Raw genomic sequence first — 12,745 nt, forward strand, 5'->3', positions numbered from 1 at the left:
TTGCTGGAATACTTATTATCAGTAATAAATTTGACACTCGCTACTTTTAACACTAACATACTGTATGATCTCTTAAGTTCTATATCAAGTTTAAGACATTCTACGCTGGGATCAGGCAAAACCTACTTGACTGCAGTCTGGCCTGCAGCAAAAATAAAATATCCAGCATAAAAGCTCAGGCTTGGATTCCAAGTAATTCAAAGTATCCCTGTGGTGTTAAGGGATATGGTGTAAGGGAGAACTTTGTGGAGTTGATGGTTGGACTTGATGATCCCAAGGGTCTTTTCCAACCTAAATGGTTCTATGATTCTATTATTCTATGATTCTAAAAACACCACCTAAGCCTCATCCGAAAAAGCATCTTGATTCTGTAGAGCTATTCAGATCAGTAGTCAGGTTTTTTTTTTTTTTTTTTTTACACTGACTCCCTTTCACTCTTTCCACTTCTCTACCCCAGTAGACACCATGTCAGACACCAAATGGACTTCTGAGCAAAGCATGCTTTTCACCATGCTCAATGACACAGACACAACACAGCAGTACAACAGGAATTCAGGTACTGTGATCCAACATTAGGATTAAACCACTTCTGTTCTGAAGCAGGGAAGACACAATACTGAAACTTGGAAGAAAACACGTAAAACCTAGAAAGCTTAAGTAGATTTATTATGCATTAGGAAGCTTATTAACTTAAAAACCATACTGCATAGTACAAAAGGTTTGTTATCTCCGTGGAACAAGTTTCAAAATATATATTTTTAAGATTTTTTTCAGTCAATCCACAGTCCTTTTAAAAAACTGTGTATCTGTCAGTACCCTCATTACATTTATAAATACATGATTTACACAGCACCCCATCTGAAAAATTAAAACTCCTTACAAATATCTACATATATTGCATACATATAAAACATTCATAGGAGTACTTCATTAAAGTTGGGTTTAACAATCCATTTACGCTGCAGCAAAATACATATAAATCTGTATTTTTCATAAAATGTCTCTAAAAATTAGCACATTTGTAGCCATTCATAACTTCTTTGAACCATCTTTTAGAAAGGAAATTTGATATGAATATATCCATGAGATTCAGCAGGTAAGACATTGATCCTAAGGCTAAATATGATTAATAACTGAACGCTATGTAGCAGTTAAGGCAGAGGTGAAAAGAATTAATAGGAAAGATTATTTCATATGACAGATAAAGTGACAAAATGCAATAAATATGCATATTTCTTGATGTAAACTACTCTGGCACCCACTGGTTTTCCTGCCTCATGAGTCAGGAGTGTCCATGTTTCTGACACTGCTCATTTTACAATTAAAGTTCTATTTTTTATCAGCAAAACATTAATGTGACCAGTGCTCTCAGGTGCCATCTGGATTTGCTTTAACTGCTCAGAACTGACTGTTCTGGAACATGGGTTTAAGACTTCAATATAACCTTCATTTATGGGTAATGACTGTCATGTGTCATACACCCTCAGAAGTGATCTCAGTTTCATCAGTGCTTTCTGGTAACTACTGGACTTCTTGTTACTAAACAGTATTTGAGAATGCATCTTCAGAAAATGTACTTTTATTGATAACCACTATTTCAGATACACAGATCACATACATCAGTCCCCCTCACATTGTGAGGGCTACATGTGGCATACATGCAGATAAAAGGCTAAGAAAGGCAAAACAACCTTTAACAGCAGTGGCAGAAACAGCTCTGCCTCAAACCTGATTATTTTGTATACAACTTTGGGAACTGAACATTCAAACTTTAAAAAAAACTCCGTTATGTCTGTATATTCGGGTTTCTGCCCAATACCAGGATTTGACCTAGCATTTGCAGTCCAATACTGGGTAGAATCACACCCAGTTGTCACCTGCCATGCTGAACAAATGCTCCTGCAAGTATTGTATCAACCTCAAGTATCATACAGCATGTGACCTTCCCTTGTACACAGCTGTCTTCCTTTCAGAGGCCAGATATCCTGTACATCCCATCAAACTTCCACAGCCACAGTTCAGTGCATGAATTTTTTCCATAGTCTCCTTGGAAGTTAGCCTTCATACACTGCTATCTTGCAGCAGTGGTTCAATGTCCTCTTCACTACTTTGGTCTAGGTTGTTACTTAGAGTACTGCTGATGCTGTTGCTGTGTTTTCTGGTACTGTTGTCTATGCTGTGCTCAGGAATAAATAAGGCGACTAGAAAAGCCAGAAGAACAATGCATGCTCCAACCAGGAAGGGTGGACCAGAAACGATTGATCTCTGCGGGGAAACAAGGCACATCAAAGAATTCATGAAGTTTGAGACATTGACTTCTGCATTAAGAAATATAATATTAAGGCAGGAGATAGTGGGAGATGTATTTATAGTGACTATAAAGTTTATGCAAACTAGTTCATATGTGCACTGCAACGTGAATTTTCTGGTCTGCACAGTGATCTAAGAAACAGAAATATGCAAACTATCAACTGGCAACAGAACTGCCCCGCAGATGAAACAGACGTTGACGAATGCTTCTTTGTAATTATTTTTTTTCTTTAGGCAACATGCCTGTTAAATCAGCAAGACTCCTGTGAAGATTCATAGGGTAAGTTTTCAACATCCAGAAGTACAAATGCTCAATAAATTTTTCACTTAATTTCACTTTTTCAACTTGCTTCCACGGGTGGCAAACTTTAGAATCAAGTTAGCTGAATAAAAAAAAAAATATCCCAAAAAACTAATACATTAGTGAGGAAAGGCAGGCTATGCAGTACATACTGTTCTCACTGAACAGATAGGTTGCTGGCATGTATGATAACTTGGGTCTTTGGAGTTATTCTCTTTTGCTTCTAAGCAGTTTATTTTAAAACTTAAAATACAACTTATACACATTTCAAAACCACAATTAAAAACAAACACCAGAAAGGTGTTTTAAACCAGCTAAGTCTGATGACAAAACTCTACAAAAGACAGTGTAGCAATCCCCCAATTTTGTTTTTTTTTGTTTTTTTAAATCTTAAACAACTTTTCTGTATTTTTGTGAACTAAAACCAAACAAAACCAAAGATTAAATTTGTCAGTCCAGTGCACTACTTTTCTACCAAATGAAATGCAGTAAATTATTCTAATATGAAGTGCGAAAGTATCTGAAATTAAGCATACCATAAAAGGATATTTTCCTTGCTTCAACTCTTGCTACAAGCAGAGGCCTAATTTTTCAGCTGATGATGTCTAAATTTAAAGTATATAATAATATTAACAGAATTTATATTAACAACATTACTGAAATCTTCAAGTGCTGCTAAGTCCACAAGTACTTAATAAATTTCCACATATTAATATGCTCACTTGTAGTATAACAGCTGATTTACCTGAGCAGCTTTTGAATATTCCACTATTGCAGTTTCACTGAAGGGAGTAAGAAGCTTTGAAATGCAGTCCTTGCTCACTGCATTGCCAAGTGTTATTATTACTCTCCAAACACAGCCTATGAATGTACTGTTTGCTGTAAGGGTGCCCTGTGCAACCTCACTCTCCTCTTTAGGCTCTCCAGGTTCAAAACCAGTTATTTAAATGGGAATTAAGACAGATATGCTTAACTTCTACTATTTATGCTTGGCAGAGCACATACACAATCTTTCTTGAGTTGGTGCATCAGATGTTTTGCTTGGTGGAAGAAAATTAGAAGTGTGACCTGTGGTAACATTGCAGCCCTCCCATGAGGAAAAAAAAAAAAAGTGATATTCAGTAAAATCCTATTCCTCTAGTCCTCCTAGTACTCAAGAGTAACATAAATGAATACTTAAAGGCAAGTCAAAAAAAAAGAAAAAAAAAAAGAAGTTCAAGCTGTTTAAAAAAACAACCACCAGGAATTACCACGACAATGTTTTCTCCTCCATTTACTCTACACCTTAAATAACTGAAATTTGCATCCACTTTCCTGTCATCATTGTTTGAATATGAAGGTTTACAAAACCATTATATCTAACAATTTGTTTTAGCATTCTGTCCACCAGTGAACACAGAAGACTTTATATCTGAAAGTTAAAATTCTAAATTATGATGATAACCAGCTTTCATTAGTTAAATATTCTTTTTAAATGGCTTTCTCTTAAAGTAAAATGTGTCAAAAGTTACACAAACCAATTTATCCCTCACGCTAATAATTTGAAAAATACCTATATAAATAACCTATTTCTGATAATAACTTAAAAATCTATTTCCTTGCACTAACACCCAGTATTACAGTAGTGGAAACAAAGGAGGAAGAACTGGTTTTAATTCACCTCAATAGCACATTGGGTTTGATTAAGGTTCAGCACAGTAACCATGCATTCTCAATGCACTGTTATGTCAAAAAAAAAAAATTAACAATGCTTGTCATAGACTAAAAGACATTATATCAGTTAACTGCCGTTCCACTGACATCCAGTAACCTTTTAAAACAAGGTACTTCACCATTTAAACTTGTTATTAGCATTTTTCAAATTACTTGTATCTGTAAAGCAACTCCTAGTTACCAATTTAAAACACTGAACAAAATCGAGAGACAGGTAGCTTGCATTTGGGCCTTGCAAATGCAAAGTATTAGTACTAGTGTTGTAAGATAGGCTTCTACACATTTGCTAATTTCCTTGTCCAGTCTTGGTGCGTTGCCTGGTTTTCACTTTCACTCATTTTACTTCGACCAATTTTTAAAGCTACATAATATTCAAATTGTGGAGTTCCTTTCCACTGTTATATTAGACTTGAACTTAAGAATCATAGAATCATAGGGTTGGAAGGGACCTCTGGAGATCATCTAGTCCAACCCCCCTGCCAGAGCAGGGTCACCTAGAGCAGGTTACACAGGAACACGTCCAGGTGGGTTTTGAATGTCTCCAGAGTTGGAGACTCCACCACCTCTCTGGGCAGCCTGTTCCAGTGCTCTGTCACCCTCAGGGTAAAGAAGTTCCTCCTCATGTTTAGGTGGAACTTCCTATGTTCAAGTTTGTGCCCATTGCCTCTTGTCCTGTCCCCGGGCACCACTGAAAAGAGCCTGGCCCCATCCTCCTGACACCCACCCTTTAAGTATTTATAAGTGTTGATAAGGTCACCCCTCAGATGTCTTTTTTCCAGACTGAAGAGACCCAAATCCCTCAGCCTTTCCTCATAAGAGAGGTGTTCCAGTCCCCCAATCATCTTTGTAGCCCTCTGCTGCACCCTTTCCAGCAGTTCCCTGTCCCTCTTGAACCGGGGAGCCCAGAACTGGACACAGTACTCCAGGTGCGGCCTCACCAAGGCAGAGTAGAGGGGGAGGATGACCTCCCTCAACCTGCTGGCCACACTCTTCTTGATGCACCCCAGAATGCCATTGGCCTTCTTGGCCACAAGGGCACATTGCTGACTCATGGTCATCCTGTTGTCCACCAGGACTCCCAGGTCTCTTTCCACAGAGCTGCTCTCCAGCAGGTCAGCACCCAACCTGTACTGGTGCATGGGGTTGTTCCTTCCCAGGTGCAGCACCCTACACTTGCCCTTGTTGAACTTCATAAGGTTTCTCTCTGCCCAGATCTCCAACCTGTCCAGGTCTCTCTGTATGGCGGCACAGCCTTCCGGTGTGTCAGCCACCGCACCCAGCTTGGTGTCATCAGCAAACTTGCTGAGGGTGCACTCTATCCCCTCATCCAGGTCATTGATGAATATGTTGAAGAGGACTGGACCCAGTACTGACCCCTGGGGAACACCACTCGTCACTGGTCTCCAACTAGACTCTGTGCCCCTAATCACAACCCTCTGAGCTCTATCTTTCAACCAGTTTTCTATCCACCCCACTGTCCATTCATCTAACCCACACTTCCTAAGCTTCCCTATGAGGATGCTGTGGGAGACCGTGTCAAACGCCTTGCTTAAGTCAAGGTAGACCACATCTACCGCCCTCCCCTCATCTATCCATCTAGTCATGCCATCGTAGAAGGCTATCAGATTAGTCAGACATGATTTCCCCTTGGTGAATCCATGCTGAGTACTTCTGATAGCTTTCCTTTCCTCCACGTGCCTTGAGATGACACCCAGAACGAGCTGTTCCATCATCTTTCCAGGGATGGAGGTGAGGCTGACCGGCCTGTAGTTCCCCGGCTCTTCCTTTTTGCCTTTCTTGAAGACTGGAGTGACATTGGCTTTCCTCCAGTCCCCAGGCACCTCGCCTGTTCTCCAGGACTTTTCAAAGATGATGGAGAGCGGCCCAGCAATGACTTCTGCCAGCTCCCTCAGCACTCTCAGGTGCATCCCATCAGGGCCCATGGACTTGTGAATATCTAGATGATCTAATTGGTCCCTCACTCGCTCCTCCTCAACCCAAGGGAAGTAGTCTTCTTTCCCTGTTACTTTATTCAATGCCTGGGACTCCTGAGGGCTGGGCCGAGCAGAAAAGACCGAAGCAAAGAAGGCATTCAGTAACTCTGCCTTCTCCACATCCTCCGTCACCATGACTCCTGCCTCATTCAGCAGTGGGCCTACAACTTCTCTGGTCTTCCTTTTGCTTCCAATATACTTGTAGAAGCTCTTTTTGTTGTGCTTGATGTCCCTAGCCAGGTCTAATTCCAAGGCGGCCTTGGCTTTCCTTGTTTCATCCCTGCACGCTCTGGTGGCATTCTTGTAATCCTCCCAAGGGGTCAGTCCCTTCTTCCACTTATTATAAACTTCCTTCTTCCACTTGAGCTTTTTCTGAAGCTCCCTGCTCAACCATGCAGGTCTCCTGCGTCCCTTGGCCGATTTCTTTCTCTTAGGGATGCACCGATCCTGAGCTTGGAGGAAGTGGTCTTTGAATATCAACCAGCTTTCTTGAGCCCCTTTGCCTTCCAGAGCCCTAGCCCACGGGATCTCTCCAAGCAGTTTCTTGAAGAGGTCAAAGTTAGCCCTCCTGAAATCCAAGGTTGTAATTTTACTTCTTGTTGTTGTTTTGTGGATAGTACCCATGATCCTGAACTCAATCATTTAATGATCACTACAACCTAGGATGCCCCCAACCTTAATGTCCTCCACCAATCCCTCTGTGTTTGTCAGTACCAGGTCTAGAAGTGCTCCTCTCCTTGTTGGCTCCTGTACCACCTGTGTCAAAAAGTTGTCATCAATGCACTGGAGGAGCCTCCTGGACTGTGCATGCCTGGCTGTGTGGTCTTCCCAGCAGATATCGGGGTGATTGAAGTCCCCCATGAGAACCAGGGCCTGCGATTGTGAGGCTACCTTCAGTTGTCTGTAGAAAGCCTCATCAGTCTCCCCATCCTGATCAGGTGGCCTGTAATAAACACCCACAACAGTGTCCCTCATATTTGCCTGTCCCTTAATCCTCACCCATAAGCTCTCGACCCGCTCTTCATCCGCCCCTAGTGAGAGCTCAATGCATTCCAAATGCTCTCTCACGTAGAGTGCAATTCCACCACCACGCCTTGCTGGTCTGTCTTTCCTGAAAAGGACATAGCCATCCATGACAGCATTCCAGTCATGCGAGTTGTCCCACCACGTCTCAGTAATTGCAATGAGATCATGGCCCCGCAACCGCACACAGACCTCCAGCTCTTCCTGCTTATTCCCCATGCTGCGTGCATTGGTGTATAAGCATTTCAGAGAGGGAGTTGTGTGTGTAGTTTTGACCCTTGAGATGTGGTGTGCCTTCTGGCTTTCAGAAATACTGGCACACTGGCCCACGAGCGCTGAGCAACTACACCCTGGCACCTCACCAGCAAGCCCAGTACCATCCCCACCCCCCTTCAAATCTAGTTTAAAGCCCTCTCAATGAGCCCCGATAACTCTTGTCCTAGAACCCTTTTTCCCCTAGAGGTCAAGGTATTCCTGCCTGTTACCAGCAGGCCAGGCGTTTTGTAGATCAGGCCATGATCAAAGAACCCAAAGTCCTGCCGGCAGCACCAAGCTCAAAGCCAGGCATTGATCTGCTGGCTCCTTCTATTTAGCCCCTCATCATTCCCCGCAACTGGGGGAATAGACGAGAACACAACTTGTGCTCCTGATCCCTTGACCAGGCGTCCCAGGGTCTTGAAATCTTTCTTCATTGCCCTTGGACGACTTCTTGTTACCTCGTCGCTGCCTACCTGAAAGAGCAAAAGTGGATAGTAGTCTGAGGGCCGTACCAGGGAGGGAAGCATCCTCTTCACGTCCTTGACCCGGGCCCCAGGGAGGCAGCAGACCTCCCTATGTACCGGGTCCGGCCTGCATATTGGGCCTTCTGTTCCTTTCAGTAATGAGTCACCTATGACAAGGACCCGTCTTTTCTTCTTTACCACAGAGGTTTTGATGCAGGGGGAGGTCTGACTAGACCTTGCTGACGGCTCCAGGGTAGGAGAAATAGGAGAAATATTGTGCTCGTCATCATCCAGGTTCCTCTGTAGAGCACTGTACCTGTTAAGTAATGGCACCTGGGAAGATGGGGTAGTCATCGGGCAGTCTCGAGTGCAGCGCCTGTTGCGCCGCGCAGGAGCTTCCTGCCATTGCCCCCTGTCCTCCAGGTTACCGCCTTCAGTTGAGGTGAGAGAGGACATGGAGCTCTCTGTTGCAGGGGTTTTATCTGCCTGCTGGGTTTCTGTCATGGGATGCAGGATTCTGCTCCAGGAATCTATCTCCCTCTCGCATTCCCTGATGCTCCTCAACCTACTTACCTCCTCCCTGAGCTCCATGACTAATTGGAGAAGATCCTCTACCTGAGCACATCTCCTACAGGTATGCCCATCATTGCCATCCGACACTGGCGTAAGAGCAGGGCATACCCTACAGCCCGATGTCTGTGTGGTAGCATGTTCCCACAAGAGCTCCGTCTGAGAGGCGGCATCAGACCTGGTGGTTGTGGAGCTCATGGACGCCACAGTCATCTTGCGAGTAGTTACCATCACTACCTAGCCGGGTTAGCAGTCTTTCAGCTCTGTCCTGCACGAACTGCTGTGCAGACCGCTGTGATTGGACTGGTGTGTCACACCCTGCTTGGCCACCCCCTTCTCCAGCCCAGGAAGTACACTCTCGTTGTGGTGCACCTGGGTAATACCTCGGGTCACACCCAGGGAACGCCCACTTGCAGCTCGCTTACTCAGTGTTTGCTCAGTGCGCAGCGACCTGGTCGCTGCGCTCCCAAAGGGTTTCTTTTATGAGGGGGGAGAGTGGTCCCACCCTCTGCTCGTTAACACCTGCCGCCGGGGGTGGTGGCTCCGCCCTCGGCTCCTCAGCTGTCCCCGCCCCCCAGAAGGGCCGGGTACCGGCTCGGGCTGGCCCCTTTTCCTGGCTTTAAAAGCCTCAAAAACGAGCCCCTGGCCGTTTCTTTGCCGCGATTTCCTTCCCCAGCACAGACTTACCTGCACTGGAGCTGATCTCCTCGGCAAATGACCGTTAGCGTGTTTACGCCTCGTTTAAATCTGCCGCCGGGGGTGGTGGCTCCGCCCTCGGCTCCTCAGCTGTCCCCGCCCCCCAGAAGGGCCGGGTACCAGCTCGGGCTGGCCCCTTTTCCTGGCTTTAAAAGCCTCAAAAACGAGCCCCTAGTTATAGTTTTAAGTGTTAGGTGCCCGGTAACTATTAAAAGGCAGAGATGTAGTTACAGACATTTAACAAAGTTTATGAGTACATACATAATTAAACATAAAAACTGTCCCACTGAAATTAGAATAAAAAGCAATCTTAATTATGCAAATACTTACTGATTTTGCTGTACTGCTAACTAAAAAAGTGTCTACTTATTTATTAAATAGGTTTTCAAGAAAACAAGGATGTCTGAAACAACAGTTTAATTTACACTTATAGCTTAGAAAAATCATTATTTTATAAGGAAGCTCATACACTAGGCTTCAGCGCAGGAATTTCTTCTAGTGCAAGTTTTAGAAAATTCCACAACAGAAGTTTTGACTCATTTATAAATTACAGAACAGTCAGTTGCTCCACTGTAATGCTTTTGGGCTACTTCAACAAACATAAAAACACATGGATATTCTCAAAGTAACAGAACATACTGACATTACTTGTAACAGAAATGTGTGTACAAGGTCAAAGAGCCAACACACTCCCTTCCCCTAAGAAAAGCTTACGTGACTTGATCATTTAAAAAACTGAGTTCATGGTTTAAATTTTAACTAGTGGAAGCACGACGAAGCTCTCGAAAACCTGATATCATGATTATAAAGGTTCTCCCCTATTTTACTACAGTTTCCTTTTTGTACAACAAAAAAAGTGTCTTTGCCCCTTTACTCTAAATCTCTACTCAGTTTGCTTGAACAAGTTATGGACCTCCTCACCAGAGGTACAGTAGCAATATGTTCAAGCACTGGTTACAGTTAATATCTGGAAAGATGCACAGACTCAGGGATGAACAACAAACACTTGTTTCCACAGTAACAGTCACCAGTTGTTTACATATTCAGATAATCTGTTCTTAAACAGCTTAATGGTAATCTAAGAGATCATAATCTCTCTGAAAAGTCTATTCATAGAATTTTGAAAAAGCAATGAAATTGTAGCTGAAGAAATCACAGCATTCAAGCTAAAAAGAAAAAAGGGTCTCTGAGCTCTGGTAAGCATAGATTTGGTATCTTGGAAGCCAAATGGGAAACCAACAAAGCAGACAAAAATGTAGACCTGAAACAAAGATGTAAAGAATACAAGAAAAGACTGAAGGGAGTTCAAAGAAGTGTTGTATAGGATTGGATATCAGTGATGAACAGCACTGTTATTGCCACTGAAAAAAAAAAATTAAAAAAAAATGTATCTCAACTGTATACTGAATTACTGTGTACATGAATAATTAAACTTTTGCTATAAGATTCAAAGATAAACTTGGTACAACTGACTGAGTTACAAAAACGACCTTCCTATTGTCAAAATTTAATATTTTGCTGTAATTTAGGATTACAGCTGTGTTTTGAGTAGATTCACATCAAAAGAAATTAACCAGTTCTGTTAGAATACTTCAGTATTCAACCAAAGAATACTGTTATGGTTATAAAACTAAATATTATATATTAAAAAAACCCTAAATATTATATATAGTTATAAAACTAAATATTTACTATCAAATTTAAATTATGAGCTATCTTAATAGTTCAATAAAGTGACAACTGAGAATTAAGTAATGCAAAAATTAGATATCAAGATTGTAAATCAACCAAAAATGACAGATTTTTATCCTTCTGAGCTCTACACTGCAAACTTCACACCAAATCTTAAAATTTACCTCATCACTGGGATCTTGCATTGCCTTTTTTTCAGAAGTCTGATCAGGTGGCAATTCATTGAGCTCCACATGAAAGAGAAAGAAAATAAAGCCATACAGTGCTGGTCCCAGGCCATTGCAAAGACCTCTTATTCCAGTTATTATTCCTTGGACAACACCTAAAGAAGAAAAAAGATAAGAATATGACTTTTTTTTTAAATCAAGAATTAAACCGTCAGAGCCAACATCTCTGAGTGTATTCTAATTGCTGTTCCAAAGTAGCACGTCTCAATTATTTGTACATACTAAAATATGAAGAAATACATTGAAGACAACTTTTCTAGATTAAAATAATCCCCGGCACGATCATACTTCTGTCACTGTACTTTCATGCTACCGGAAGTGATATGAGTAACCAAGTTTATGTGCAAATCTAATCTTCCCACCCAAAGCAGTGGTTACTGGCTCAATTTATTTTCAACTGAAATTTAGAGTAATGTATCTATGTGTTAAGGGTTGTTATTGGCAAAATATGCACAAACAGATTTCTTCCCTTCACCAGTCTAATATCAGGATTTATTTAAGTACCAGCTAACTTATTTGGGGCAGTAAAATCAGCAGTATGCTGCAGTAAATTCAGAATAAATTCAGAATTGGTTGTGGTTTTACATTAGGTTATTTTAAAAGCTTGATTAATCAAAGTTTTACATGTGTATTTCCGTTTCAACTTCATTAAGTGATTGTGACAACAGTATAAGAAGTTTTTTGATGATCTTACAGATACAATTCTACAGAACACTACTTTTACAATGTCACTAGTCTGCGTATACCCTTCCTTCTTCAGGCAGTAACTTGTAAAACGGAAGGAAAGAAAACACACCAAACAAAGTTCTCCAAGTGTTTTCGTCATATGTTGACATGTAAGCTTGAAATCTTCTTGCCATTAGGTGGCAAAACTTCACTCTAGAAACTATTGTATGCCTGAGCTACTAACAGTACTTTCCTCTAAGTAAAATGAAAGATCAATGACTTTATCAACTTAACTAAACTATTAATTTCATGACATAAATAGAAAGCAAGTCTTTTAAATGCCTCTATTAGAAACAAAAGCTGGGGAGAGGAATGATTAAAAAAGCCACATAAAACATTGTCTTTTGCACCTTTCAAACTCAATTGAAAGCTGTCTCCCAGAACTGCACCTCCTTTGTACCTCCCATTATCTACGTTCAAGTTGTACACTGTTAAAGCAAGACGGATACGTATAAACCATAAGTACAGGATTTTTTTTAAAAAAGAACATTAAATTCAGTTATTATACACCAGCGTTATATTTTGTGATGATGCCTTCCCTCACTTCATTTAAAATGAAGATTTATTTCTGATTGTTCCTTCTTCTTCACATTAATACCAATGAATTTTTCTGTCTTCTCAGATCAACTGTTTATTTAAGCTTCCTTTTCTATTCCTTGAAGATATGATGCATTACTGCAAATAAGGCCAACCTTTCCACACAGAATAGAGTTTCTTGTATAGGCTTACTTTAATCTGGTAAAATGTGTTTTTAGTTTCCAGTAAAAAGAC

General features: G+C 41.4%; 1 protein-coding gene across 4 annotated transcripts in view; it reads right to left on the reverse strand.

Moving 5' to 3' along the window:
* Window positions 1–626: 626 nt before the first annotated feature.
* Window positions 627–12,745, reverse strand: part of MFSD14B (major facilitator superfamily domain containing 14B) — a 47,882-nt gene continuing 35,763 nt past the window's right edge. For 2 of the 4 annotated variants that reach the window (XM_074570008.1, XM_074570009.1), the window contains exons 11-12: window positions 11,186–11,343; window positions 627–2,265 (exon numbers count right to left, since the gene is read on the reverse strand). In XM_074570008.1, coding sequence (XP_074426109.1) covers window positions 2,062–2,265; window positions 11,186–11,343 — 362 coding nt within the window. In that variant the 3' untranslated portion in view covers window positions 627–2,061. Of the gene's footprint in view, window positions 2,266–9,559; window positions 10,691–11,185; window positions 11,344–12,745 lie in introns of those variants that run through there. The other 2 variants (XM_074570010.1, XM_074570011.1) reach the window with 2 other exon arrangements.

This window comes from Larus michahellis, chromosome Z, assembly GCF_964199755.1.
Source record: "Larus michahellis chromosome Z, bLarMic1.1, whole genome shotgun sequence".
NCBI lineage: Eukaryota > Metazoa > Chordata > Aves > Charadriiformes > Laridae > Larus > Larus michahellis.